At 37.6% G+C, this 14,974-nt stretch overlaps 1 protein-coding gene across 1 annotated transcript in view; it reads left to right on the top strand.

Moving 5' to 3' along the window:
* The window catches only part of SMIM35 (small integral membrane protein 35), a 72,303-nt gene extending 58,083 nt beyond the window's left edge, over positions 1–14,220 (top strand). Inside the window, exons 2-4 of the mRNA XM_053690048.1 lie at positions 8,824–8,934; positions 9,775–9,808; positions 13,550–14,220. Coding sequence (XP_053546023.1) covers positions 8,826–8,934; positions 9,775–9,808; positions 13,550–13,667 — 261 coding nt within the window. The 5' untranslated portion in view covers positions 8,824–8,825 and the 3' untranslated portion in view covers positions 13,668–14,220. The remainder of the gene's footprint in view (positions 1–8,823; positions 8,935–9,774; positions 9,809–13,549) is intronic.
* The last annotated feature ends 754 nt before the right edge of the window (positions 14,221–14,974 follow it).

Raw genomic sequence — 14,974 nt, 5'->3', positions numbered from 1 at the left:
TACTGCTAGCACACTGATACGCAGGTACTGCTAGCACACTGATACACACAGGTACTGCTAGCACACTGATACACACAGGTACTGCTAGCACACTGATACGCAGGTACTGCTAGCACACTGATACCCAGGTACTGCTAGCACACTGATACGCAGGTACTGCTTGCACACTGATACGCAGGTACTGCTAGCACACTGATACGCAGGTACTGCTAGCACACTGATACACACAGGTACTGCTAGCACACTGATACACACAGGTACTGCTAGCACACTGATACACACAGGTACTGCTAGCACACTGATACACACAGGTACTGCTAGCACACTGATACACGCAGGTACTGCTAGCACACTGATACACGCAGGTACTGCTAGCACACTGATACGCAGGTACTGCTAGCACACTGATACGCAGGTACTGCTAGCACACTGATACGCGAGTACTGCTAGCACACTGATACACACTGATATACATAGGTACTGCTAGCACACTGATACGCAGGTACTGCTAGCACACTGATACACACTGATATACATAGGTACTGCTAGCACACTGATACACAGGTACTGCTAGCACACTGATACGCAGGTACTGCTAGCACACTGATACACACAGGTACTGCTAGCACACTGATACACACTGATACACACAGGTACTGCTAGCACACTGATACGCAGGTACTGCTAGCACACTGATACACACAGGTACTGCTAGCACACTGATACACACTGATACACACAGGTACTGCTAGCACACTGATACACACTGATACACACAGGTACTGCTAGCACACTGATACGCAGGTACTGCTAGCACACTGATACACACAGGTACTGCTAGCACACTGATACACACTGATACACACAGGTACTGCTAGCACACTGATACACACAGGTACTGCTAGCACACTGATACACACTGATATACATAGGTACTGCTAGCACACTGATACACACTGATATACATAGGTACTGCTAGCACACTGATACACACTGATATACATAGGTACTGCTAGCACACTGATACCCAGGTACTGCTAGCACACTGATACGCAGGTACTGCTTGCACACTGATACGCAGGTACTGCTAGCACACTGATACGCAGGTACTGCTAGCACACTGATACACACAGGTACTGCTAGCACACTGATACACACAGGTACTGCTAGCACACTGATACACACAGGTACTGCTAGCACACTGATACACACAGGTACTGCTAGCACACTGATACACACAGGTACTGCTAGCACACTGATACACACAGGTACTGCTAGCACACTGATACGCAGGTACTGCTAGCACACTGATACGCGAGTACTGCTAGCACACTGATACGCGAGTACTGCTAGCACACTGATACACACTGATATACATAGGTACTGCTAGCACACTGATACGCAGGTACTGCTAGCACACTGATACACACTAATATACATAGGTACTGCTAGCACACTGATACACAGGTACTGCTAGCACACTGATACGCAGGTACTGCTAGCACACTGATACACACAGGTACTGCTAGCACACTGATACACACTGATACACACAGGTACTGCTAGCACACTGATACACACAGGTACTACTAGCACACTGATACACACTGATATACATAGGTACTGCTAGCACACTGATACACACTGATATACATAGGTACTGCTAGCACACTGATACACACTGATATACATAGGTACTGCTAGCACACTGATACACACTGATATACATAGGTACTGCTAGCACACTGATACACACTGATATACATAGGTACTGCTAGCACACTGATACACACTGATATACATAGGTACTGCTAGCACACTGATACACACTGATATACATAGGTACTGCTAGCACACTGATACGCAGGTACTGCTAGCACACTGATACACACTGGTCTAAAGCTGAAAACTTTAGGCAGTAACTTGAAATTCCCTCTTCCCCTGAGAATGCTGAATGACCAGAAAATGTTACAAACTTCCACTGGCAGGCTGATAGAACCTGTCAATCTGCTTCCTGGTTTTCATTCATTGGCTAAAGCCTGCTTGCATCATAAAAAGCAGCATCTGAAAATGCAAAATAAAATAATGCTCAATTATTTTTGTTATGGTTTCAGTTTAGTTTCCGGATGGTTGAGTCTTCGGTATGCAAAGAAAATAATAAAAATTAAATTTTTGTTATTTTCCTCCATTCTTCCGAAAAGAAATGCACATCCCTAGTACAAGGACTAATTTTCAGCTATAGATATTTTACAAGCAAATGTCATTTTGTCAGGAAGCAAATTTACACGATACTCTATTGCCACCTTCTGGTCAACCTTATTACATGCTCAATCGATAAGGATCTGGATACCAGTAATAAATATATATATATATATATATATATATATATATATATATATATATATATATATATATATATATATATATATATATATATATATATATATATATATATATATATATATATACTGTATATATCTCCTCTCATTTGGCTGCAGAGCACACCATTGCTTACAATACTAGTCTATTTAATGTCCAGAAAGAAAACTGCAATGCAATAACATGTTGTAATACTACCTTGTAGCCAAAGGGTTAAATATTCCCCTTGTTTACAATATGCATTCATGTTAGGTTAAAGGGACTGTAAACACTGTGAAATTGTAATATACAGTGTTCAGTTATGTGTAATAAAACAACTTTGAATTATACTTTACATTTTTTATTTTCACTCATTTTCAAGTAATTAGGCGCGGAAAATGATAGATGTTCAATTTCTTAGAGCTGGAAATGCACCCTGATGCCTTCTGAAGGCTAACCCTGCTACATATATTCTCTTTAACAAATAGACTTCAGAACAATGCAATGTATGCTAGCTTTAATGGACATTAAACACTAAATACATTTTATATGCATACTATTGGGGTTACAGAAAGAGACACACTCAAACAAGGGAAACAACTATTGCATAATAACTTGTTCTATGGCTAATTACCACTCTAGGAGCAGACTATATGCCTCTCATTTTCCTGCAGTGTATACATTTGGTCCTGTCCAAGCCCCAAATACCAGGCAATCCCTGTCTGAACCAGAGAGATGTCAAATACCAGACATACATTTCAGCCAAGTGTGGGCTTTTTCAGTGAGGTGCAGCCATATCTCTCATTCAGAGAGAGATTGCCTGGTGTTCCAAGGTTGGACTTTACTTTTTAGACATGAGCAGACTTATACACAGCAGGAAAGTTCCTCATTGTGATAGGCACATGCTGGGCAAAAAGAGGCAGCTGATGTGTTAACCAACCTTAGAAGAAGTGATTAAAGTGCCATCAAACATTTTGAGTTATGTGCATATTATAAAAGGATCAACTGAGGTAAAACAGTTTGTGAAAAAATGTGTTAAAAAAAAGCTTATAAGAATCTTAATAAAATTTGCAAAAATCTGCAAAATTAGTGTTGCCAAGTGTAGCCTGCTCCACCTCACCTATCAGTGTCCTACTCCAAACCTTTTGGTATCATGTAACAAAGTGTGCATGTAAGGATAATTACTTATGCAAGCAAGGGGGGGTTGAGGAGGGACAGCAGGTACTGTTATTGATTGTAAATATATGGAAATGCCCAGGGGGGAACTTGCTGCAAACAAAACTATGCCTAAATTAAAGGGGTTAATGGAGGTTAAAACAGAAACCAGTTTGCAGTTAATCTTTGGCTGCATTATATATTTAGAAACGTTATGTTAGTTCATACTATTTAATGTCCCTTTAAGCTATTATTCATTCCCTGGTTTGAGCGTGTCTCCCTTTTTGTGTATGCTTGGGGGAGTCTCCCTAGGGGTGAGAGTGGAAAACCAGATGACCCGTTGCACAGTGTGCCTAAAGGGACATGTTAAAACCTAGCTTTCACTGCACATTGCTGATGTGTTTGGACAAGTGCAGCAACTCTCTTTCAGATACCTGTAGTGAAACCTAGGTTTCAGATAGAATGTAAAATGTAAACATAAAAAAACCTTTCCAATTTACTTATATTATCAAATGTACTTTGTTCTTGTGGTATCTTTGTTGAAAAGCAAGTAGTAAAGTGTTGGAGCATGCACATGACATGACGTAGAAGCAGATTTATAAGTAGGTTATACATTTTCAAGAACACTAGGTGGCAGCAGTGTTTCCTGTCATGTACTACTTCAATAATGTGCACACTACCTACCTAGGTATTTCTTCTAAAAAGAATACTATGAGATCAAAGTAAAATTGATAATAGAAGTAAATTGGAAACTTTTTAAAAACTGTATGAAGTAAACTGCAAAAGATAAAATGTGGGGTTTCATGTCCCTTTAAAATTATTATTTATTAAAAGCACGGTTAAAAAAAATGTACAACATATTACAGAAAGGCAATTCTAGTCCTTAATTTAATGGTTGTTTCCTCAGGCTAAAATCAATATTAAGACACATGTTTTTAAAAAAACCTCCTTTCTTGCAGCTGACATTAAGGGGACATTAAGTATATATATATATATATATATATACACATGCATATGTCTTCTATTCCTGCAAGCTCAGCCCATTTTAATGCACAAAAGCAGCTACTTTGTGCATAAAAATAATTCTAGTGGAACATCATTTTTTTTATACATTTAACATTCAGTACCTGGTATAGCAAGTAATTGGAAACAAATGAAGATCAAACCAATATTACAGTTCACCCTCCCTTTAACAATAGATATGAGAGGATTCAATTGTTTGAATTTGGTATCAAGCTGCATCAGTTCATATGTTTGTGTGGGAATTATGCAGGGATCTGTGATTTATTCTGTGGATTTGGTAGATGCTAATTCATGTACCACATATGCGTGTAGGAGACTCAAATATAAAAAAACAAAACATTTACTGCTTGTACTGTATATACCACACCGATAATCATGTTAGCATATTTCTTTGCTTCAGTATTTCTTCGGAAATGTTTTTAAAAACAAACACACAGTCAGACCTTGATTGTTGTATTTGAACTTGGCTGGGGTATCCTTGCACATAGTTTAATTTAACGGGACATTAAACATTAAATTAAATTAAAGCTAGATACAATGGTGCAGTAATATAAAAGATTAGTCTGAGAATCATCCAGATTGTAAGTTCCCACGGGAATAGGGCCCTCAATTCCCCCTGTATTTTGTCTGTAAAATGTCTTTTTTCGTATTGTTTCTCCATTGTACTGTTATCCTTGTACCCATGGTCAGCGCTGCGGAATCTGTTGGCGCTTTATAAATAAATAACAATAATATGTAGATGTATTTTGTAACATTGTATTAATTCTTTAAATATTGAAGACATAGGTGTAAAGTTTTAGTTTCTATAAAGTACTTGACTTTCTATGAATAGGCACTGCCATGTTAAAAATCTCCAGTTTTCCTTATCTAATCTCTTATACCAAGGAAAATTAGGGCCAGGTAAAATAACTGTGTGTTATTTCAATGTTAAAGCACATTTTTTTATCAGAGTTTTAACATTGCTATATAGCACACAGCCATCATTTGCACACTTTAAGTGTCCCTGATTTTTCTCTGCAGAAGAGAATGGAAAAGGGGAAATCTAGGTTTCAGCATTACAACACTTATTACTTTATAAAACCTCAGGGGAAATGGAAAGGCCTCATTTATTAGAGTTTAATTACAGGAAAAGGGGACAGAATATAAAGTATAATGCAAAGTTCTTTTTTTTTTTTTTTTTTTTTTTAACTTTACATATTTAAAGAGACACTTACGTCAAAATTAGACTTTCATGATTCAGAAAGAGCATGCCGTTTTATTACACTTTCCAATTTACTTCAATTTTTACGCAATCTTTTTATATACACACTTTCTGGGGGACCAACTCCAACGAGCATGTGCACAAGTTCACATTGCATATGTATACTAGTCAGTCATTGGCTGATGGCTGTCACATGATACCGGGGGCTGTCAAATGGGGAAAAATAAATTTGTCATTAAAAAATCTACTGCTTATTTGAAAATCAGACTAAATGATTTTGCATTGTCTTTTAATTATGCACTTGCTAATTATGTATGTTTTATGGTCCTTTAAACATTTTAGATTACAATGTCCGATCTCGAAGTTAATGTTCCTATAACCTTGCAACATGCTCTCCTTAATGTCTTATTTTACAATCTCGATTTCATTTTGCATGGCGACAATGAAGGTTTATAGGAGGCGAATACACAGATTAAATTACATAGAACCATTTTTTCTTTCAAGTTTCTATTGTTGCTGTCCAGAAAAAAAGTATTGGTGTTTTTATTTTTATACTTTGTATTTGTTTAATGTATTAGCATCTCTCGGTAATTCCCATCTCTGATATCAACTTCCTTCTTACTGCCTCATCACCTAATCCCATTACAGAAACACTTCTCAGTACAAATGTGCCACTGTCTGCAGCTATCAGCACATTTCAGTACAGGATTTAGTAAGGTAAAAGTACAACACACACATGAGCATATTCAGATATCTGTGTGTTGCACTTTTACTCTACTAAATCCTGCAGATAGAAGCTGCAGACAGCTGTTTCTGCACATCTGTACTTCTCAGGTTTATGATGAGCACTGTTCATGTGATGTGGGTTTCTTTTAACTGAAGGTGCTGTTACAAGGTTTTCTTATAAACTGCTGTTTTGTTTGTGCTGAGGTCAGGTGTGTGGAGCTTGACAGCAGTGACGTGCAGTGAGATGAAAGACTGGTGAGGCAGTCTCCAAAGAAACACACACATAGAGGGGTAGTTATCAAGCCGTCAACCTCAAATACGCTGGAATTCCGCAGCGTATTTGTGGCGAGGCTGATTCGCCTTAGTTATCAAGCCCTAGATACCGGCAAAAGTAGAATTTTGTGACGTAAGCTTCGATCCACCGGACTCAGTCTGACACAGATAGATTCTTATGTCACTCCAGATGTTCCACAAGTGCGGCACAATCTGACTAATTTTGCTAGTTATCAAAAAACTAGCAGGTACCCTCGGCACTTTTCCGGCCCAGCTAATAGCTATTGTACCTAGTTAAAATAAATTGAAATTTGCCTGTAAAATAAAAATAAATCCTAAAATAGCTACAATATAGGTATTATTTATATTGTAGCTATATTAGGGTTTATTTTACAGGTAAGTATTTAGCTTTAAATAGGAATAATTTATTTAATAAGAGTTAATTTATTTCATTAGATAAAAATTATATTTAATTTAGGGGGGTGTTAGTGTTAGGGTTAGACTTAGCTTTAGGGGTTAATACATTTATTAGAGTAGCGGTGGGGTCCGGTCGGCAGATTAGGGGTTAATACTTGAAGTTAGGTGTTGGCGATGTTAGGGAGGGCAGATTAGGGGTTAATACTATTTATTATAGGGTTATTGAGGCAGGAGTGAGGCGGATTAGGGGTTAATAACTTTATTATAGTAGCAGTGAGGTCCGGTCGGCAGATTAGGGGTTAATAAGTGTAGGTAGGTGGCGGCGACGTTGGGGGCGGCAGATTAGGGGTTAATAAATATAATATAGGGGTCAACGGTGTTAGGGGCAGCAGATTAGGGGTACATAGGGATAACGTAGGTGGCGGAAGTGTGCGGTCGGCAGATTAGGGGTTAAAAAACTTTAATAGAGTGGCGGCGATGTGGGGGGGCCTCGGTTTAGGGGTACATAGGTAGTTTATGGGTGTTAGTGTACTTTAGAGCACAGTAGTTAAGAGCTTTATGAACCTGCGTTAGCCCAGAAAGCTCTTAACTCCTGACTTTTTGCTGCAGCTGGAGTTTTGTTGTTAGATTTCTAACGCTCACTTCAGCCAAGACTCTAAATACCAGCGTTAGAAAGATCCCATTGAAAAGATAAGATACGCAAATGGCGTAGGGGGATCTGCGGTATGGAAAAGTCGCGGCTGCAAAGTGAGCGTTAGACCTTTACCTACACGACTCTAAATACCAGTGGTAGCCCAAAACCAGCGTTAGGAGCCCCTAACGCTGGTTTTGACGGCTAACGCCAAACTCTAAATCTAGGCGTTAGTTTTCTGTTCATAGAATGTTACGGTCTCTGCTACCATAGAGTTCTAAAGGCACGTGCACACACCTGAGCTCCTAGGAACCTACCTACCTAGGTTTACTAGTCTTCAGCAAAGTATATAAAAAGAACTACATTTTATTATAGAAGGAAATTGGAACTTTTTTAATTTAAATTGCATGTTGTATCTAATCCATGAAAGATTAATTTTGGGCTAGAATGCAAGTGGAGCATTAATTTATCGCGTGCCCGTAAAAGGGCAATTTTTTTAAAAACAAAAACAAAAAAAAACGATGAGAATCTTTTTTTTTTTTTTTTTTTTTTTAATATAACGGCAAAGTAGTTATAGGGATTAAAAGTGGCGGCTGAAAAAAAACGGCACTGAAAAGTGCCTTTACATTGCGGTCTATGGGGACTGTGTGTTTACTGTAAATATATATGCATATATGCTTATATATATATTTATATTTGCTGCCAATTGCTGTGCGACTTACCACCTTTGCTGGGCTAGGCTCTTGTGAGCGCAATGCTTCCATGCAATGCGAACGCGAGGTCACATTCACATTGCACCTAACTTGTAATACCAGTGCGCATTTGCGCATGCTGGTATTACTAAATAGAGCGCAAATATCGTTTTCGCGAAAGCTATAATTTATGATCAATTTATAATCTAGCCCTTAGTTGTTCATTGGGAAAGGTAATAATTACTTGGTTAATCTATAAACTGAACAGCGGTTAAGCTGACTATAAACATATGCAGTCATTGCTCTATGTGACACCTGCTTAGTTACACTTTTTTTCTCTCTATCAGACATGGTTGATGCCCTGGGTATTGTGCTGGGCAGCAGTCTGACAGTAATGCTAGGAGCCACTGCTCTCTATGTCCTTGTTCGCTGGTATCAGAGTGGTCGTTGCTGCTATGGTAAGTATAGGCATAACTACATTATCTCATGAATGTGTGTAACAGAGAAGGAAGCAGTACATTCAGGTCCTATATACAGAAAATAATGTTTCATTATACTTCTTTTTTTAATTATTTAAACACTTGACATGCGGTTCAGTCTTCAGTGTAAATCTCTCAGGTAGGGGACTTGGTGCATTATAGTTAGTATCTCACTGAGGAGAGCAGTATTAGTTTAAAGGGACACTGAATCCAAATTTTTTCTTTTGTGATTCAGATAGAGCATGCTATTTTAAGCAACTTTCTAATTTACTCCTATTATCACATTTTCTTTATTCTCTTGGTATGTTTATTTGAAAAGCAAGAATGTAAGTTTAGATGTCGGCCCATTTTTGGTGAACAACCTGGGTTGTCCTTGCTGATTGGACAGCACCCATAAATAAGTGCTGTCCATGGTTCTGAACGAAACATTTGCTGGCTCCTTAGCTTTGATGCCTTCTTTTTCAAATAAAGATAGCAAGAGACTGAAGAAAAATTGATAATAGAAGTAAATTATAAAATTGCTTAAAATTGCATGCTCTATCTGAATCATGAAAGAAAATTTTTGGGTTCAGTGTCCCTTTCCACAGAGGGGTGTAATTTATTTGAAGGGTTACCATAGAAGGGAGCAATTTGTCAGGTAAATACCCCAGAAAGGGGACAAATGTGTTACAATAGGTACCCAAAGGAGGGGGTAATGTTTAAGGATAGGCACCTATTAAACACCTTAAGAATTTTGCTCACCATTGTTCTTATTGTTTAACAGCAATATGCTTTAGTATTGATTCATTACTGATTAATAATGTTTCTTTTTTATTTTAGAAACCAACTTTGTGCTTAATTTATACAATATCAGGTGAGTATATAGTACAATATGAGTGTGTTACAGTGTTCGGGTACACATCGATATGTTTGTGTGTTACTGTGTATGTGTCACTACATATACCTGTCACTGTGTGTTGTTGCGTGTCTGACATTGTTGTATTCTGTGTTTTAACTGTTGTATAGATAAGTTACTGTGTTAGTTTGTGTCTCTCTTTATGGTGACGTGAGGGCAGAGAAGTATTTAGATATCTGGTTTCTTTATTTCTGGCCTATTCTATTTTGTCTGCCCCAATCTCTATGTGTTTTTCTTCTACAGTTTTGTCACCTGCTATGACTCCCCAGATAGACTGAATGTAAAACCTCAGGAGCAAGTAAATACTTCCTTAAAAAGTGCTAGGAGAGGGGTTACAGTAAGAACCCTATAAAGAGACATTAAACTCCAATAAGGTCTAGATTACGAGTGGGGTGCTAACAGTTGAGTACAAGCGATAATGGGTTGATCGCGGAGCTTTGTGCGTGTTGGAAATAGCAAACGTATAACAAGTTGAAAGTAGATGCAAGTGCAAATTAGCAGGTTAGCGTTAACTGTTATACTCAAATAAAAAGTTGCGCAAAACACATAAAAAATACATTAGAAAGTACAGTTACACTCATAATAAAACTAATATATATATATATATATATATTTTTTTAAACTGCATAAAAAAGTTATATGGGCTCAAAGATAAGAGGTCTTAGGTGTAGGAAAAAAATGCTGCAAAGGGATGTCTACCTATGTACAGTATGTATGTATATATATATATATATATATATATATATATATATATATATATATATATTACTGTATATGTGTGTACATATGTATTTATATGTGTATTTACAGAAATATATACAGTACATATATATATATATATATATATACACACACACAAAAATATATATTTATACATATATAGACATATATAAATATAAAAGTGCATTGGAGCCTTTGCAGTTAAGTAGCTGAAAACATGAAAAATCAAGTGTTAAACTGTGTATTTACTCTAAATATTTGACATTCCAATATTCTTCACATAAGGGAATATGTTCTAAGTATTTTGAAATAGAATTTCCTATATATATCTGTATATATCAAATCTGAAGACCTGGATCTACATCTGATACTTTGGGGCTTGGTTAGGAGTCTGAATATAAGCACAATGTTTTTTACAAATTTGCAAAATTATACATTGTTACAAAAATACTCCCAGGTGGGCTATATAAATGGATCATCTACAAAACACTTATGCAAAGAAGCATCTAGCGTACAATGTCCCTTTAAAGATGGCGGATGTTCACTTAGACTATCACCTCCCTATGCAGGGTTAAAAAGTGGATTGGACAAGCCTGTTTGGCATTGAATGCCTGACTTGATGACCCTCACATAAATCATTTAGTAATACTCTGTCAGGATTGGACAGGGGAAGTTGCACACATGAATGGTCAGACCTCCTGTACATAGGGTTGCCACCTGCCCCGGTTTCATCGGGACAGTCCCGGTCTGGGACTGTATGTCCCATGTCCCGGAACTACAGTCAAATGCCCCGGGCTATGAGCTCCCCTTGGGCGGGCACAGCACAGTGAGCGCAGATAAAAAACAAATTAGCTGGCCAGGGGACCTCTTAGCCCGGCGGGAGGAGAGACAGAGGAGCCTGCTGCTGCCAGGAGTAGTATAGCATAGCATTAGCATACTGTATGTGGGAGGGAGCAAGAGGAGGGTCACTTACAAGTCCATTAGTCGCTGCGCTGAGCCTGTGCTGCGCCTGCGCAGCTGTGATGCTTAGATTGGCGCCATTAGCACTGTAGATACTTAGAAGTGCTCACTGCTCAGAAAGAATGGACCTTGGGAGCAACAGCTGCAGAGCAGAGTGCAGAGAACTTGAAGATGATAGAGGATAGACAAGACAGTCAAACAGCAGAGGTTCAGAGGTGCGTGCAGCCGGTGACCAGTCCTATAACTAATAGCACAGAGGACCTCTGTGATAATTGATGCTCTTTGATTGCAAGTCTAAGTCTTGTAGATCTGGCTAACTTGTGAAATAATATAAATATGTCCCATATATTTATGACAAAAATATCAAATATACACTTAGAAGGCGTTTTGCATTTTCTTTGCAGTATATAAGGAAGGCTACGTGTCTGTTGGGCCAGCTGGGACAGGGTGTGTTACTCACACTTGACACCATTATTTAAAAATTACATCATCCATGAATTAAACAATTTATTTTCTGCAGTAATTAAACAACTAATATAATTAATATATACATTTATTAATATATATATATATATATTATATTAATTATATTAGTTGTTTAATTACTGCAGAAAATAATATGAATTTCATAATTAATTTGAGATCGTGACAAGCCACGCCCCCAAGCCACACCCCAAGCCACACCCTCACCACGCCCACTTAAAAACTGTCCAGAATTTTTTTGGGCAAAAGGTGGCAACCCTACCTGTACATCACTGCAAACGAATGAGCTGATTTGTCAAACGATCTCAGCTCCTCCCTTTCCTGTGTTCTTTACCCCTTTTTTTTGGGCGCAGAAAGTGCCAAAAAAAACAAGCAAATGTGACTAATAAACATTTTGGTTGCTAGTCCAATAGTTCGCTCATTATGAGTTTGAATGGACAAATGGGCCAAAATTTGGATAAATGCATGTCTAATAACATTGGTAAAAACATTGCTCCAAACACTGCTGCCATATAGGGCTCAGGACATGTGCACACTCCTGATCTGAGCCTACCTAGGTATGCTCTTCAATAAAGAATACCAAGAAAACTTAATACATTTGATAGTAGAAGTAAAGCGTTCCAATTTGCTTATGCTATCAAGTTTTCTATGTTCTTTTGGCATCCTTTGTTGAAGAGAATATTTAAGTGAGTTCCTTACAACGTAAAGGGGTAAAAAGTTGAAATTAAAATTGCATGTTTCAGATAGAGAATGCAATTTTAACGTTGTTCTATTTTTATCCTTTGTTGAAAAAGAACCTGTACATATCCTTCACTACTGGATGCTAGCTGCTGATTGGTGGCTACACACATTTGTCTTTTGTCATTGGCTCACCAGATATTTTCAGCTAGGCCCCTGTAGTGCATTGCTGCTCTGGGTTGGGTTTTAACTATGTGTTCTGTTGTTAAACACACAGATTTATTATTATTATCATTTATTTGTATAGCACTGGAAAATTATGTAGTGCTGATATATACAAGCAATAGTGCAATAATTAAATACTCTAACCCAGACACAAACCCATGATCCCACCTACTACTACTCAAATGTGATCCCAGCCCCTCCTGACATGTCCCCACCCACAAAATGGCAGCAACCCCTTAACCTCTTGAGTCCCTTATAACTAGCCACAAATGTTGGGAGGTGTAAGTTTATGATGGGTTCTCTATCAGGGGGTATAACACTCTCTTTTATTATAATATAAGTTGTTCTCATAACATACACTAACTGCAATGCTACAGACATACTGCAGAGAAAAATTGAGAAATTAATAATTTTGCTTACTGTAGAGTCCAAGATGAGGGTTACATTAGATGGTGAGTTCTGCAAAGTACCAACCATTGCTCTTGTTTCTTTTGTCAATATTCCTTCTATGTTCCTTCTGATGTTTTTTAAATGCCTTCATGCTTTCTGCTATTTTACCTCCTGAATCATTCCTCATCTTGTGTCCTGTATCTCATCCTCTCCCATCTAATCATATTGGACTTTTTTTTACAGGCAGCTCAGATCAATGGATCTAGAACTTGCTCCACCTTACACAGTTAGTGGTTCCATGAAATCTCCAGGACCCCTGTCGGGCTACCATTACTCACATTTCCAGGACAGTGAAGTGTGATTTTTTTTTCACTGATGGGCTTCAGTGTGTTATGATAATGGACAATAAAGAGACTGACAGCTGCGTGAGCCTTTCCTGATAATTTGAAGACAGGAGATTGTCCGATGTTAGATAAAAACTCAGAACTATCTAAGACCATTCTGATAAATCTATAATTAAAAGGACAGTCTACAATATAATTTTTATTATTTTAAAAGATAGATACAATACCCCAGATACAATTTCCCAGTTTTGCATAACCAACACAGTTATATTAATATATTTTTTTACCTCTGTGATTACCTTGTATCTAAGCATCTTCTGACAGCCCTCTGATCACATGACCTTCTATTAATTATCTGTTGACTTGCATTTTAGCGGTGTTGTGCAGAACCCACGGGCGTGAGCACAATGTTATCTATATGGTTCACATGAACTATCAGTCTCCTGTTGTGAAAAGCAAATTAAAAAAAAACATGTGAAAAGAGGCTGTCTGTAGTGGCTTAGAAACAAGCAGAAATTTAGAGGTTTAAATGTTATAAAGTATATTAATAATTAATGTTGGTTGTGCAAAGCTGGGGAATGGGTAGTAAAGGTGTTATCTAACTTTTTAAACAATAAACATTTTAGTGTAGACTGTCCCTTTAAGATGTAAATCTATATTTTGCAAAAAATAACATTAATCAATATAATACTACTAGACTATCCCTTTAAGTTATTGGGTTTAAAATAAATAATGGTCATGTTACGCATAACTAAGTTGCCTTCTTAAATAATTTAAAAAGATTTGGTTTGTCTCTAGAATGGAACAGTTTTCATAAAATATTATTATTATTATTATTGTACTTTATTTATAAAGCGCCAACATATTCCGCAGCGCTGTCCATGGGTGCAATTCATTTAAATAAAACAATGATATAAAACTTGTAAGAGACAGGACAACATTTACAAACACATACATGAGGAATTGAGGGCCCTATTCCCGTGGGAACTTACAATCTAGAAGGGTAGGAGGTTGAGAAACAGGAGGTGAGGACTGCAAGATTGAGAAAGTTGTTAATGCAGAGTTAGATGAGGGAAATGTTGTTAGGTAAGTGAAATTAATTTATTTTTGAGTTGGATGGTAGGCTTCTCTGAACAAAAAAGTCTTTAGGTAGCATTTAAAGGAAGAAAGATTAGGGCAAAGCCTGACAGCACGAGGGAGAGTGTTCCAGAGGGTAGGTGCTGCACGACAGAAGTCCTGCAGTCTAGCATGGGAAAAGGTGATAGTCGCGGATGCAAGGAGCAGATCATTGTTGGATCTTAGTGGGAAGGCTGGAGTATACTTG

This window comes from Bombina bombina, chromosome 8 (genome assembly GCF_027579735.1).
Source record: "Bombina bombina isolate aBomBom1 chromosome 8, aBomBom1.pri, whole genome shotgun sequence".
Classification (NCBI taxonomy): Eukaryota; Metazoa; Chordata; class Amphibia; order Anura; family Bombinatoridae; genus Bombina; species Bombina bombina.
Note: the sequence above shows the minus strand (reverse complement) of the source record. Positions and strands in the feature narration are given on the sequence as shown.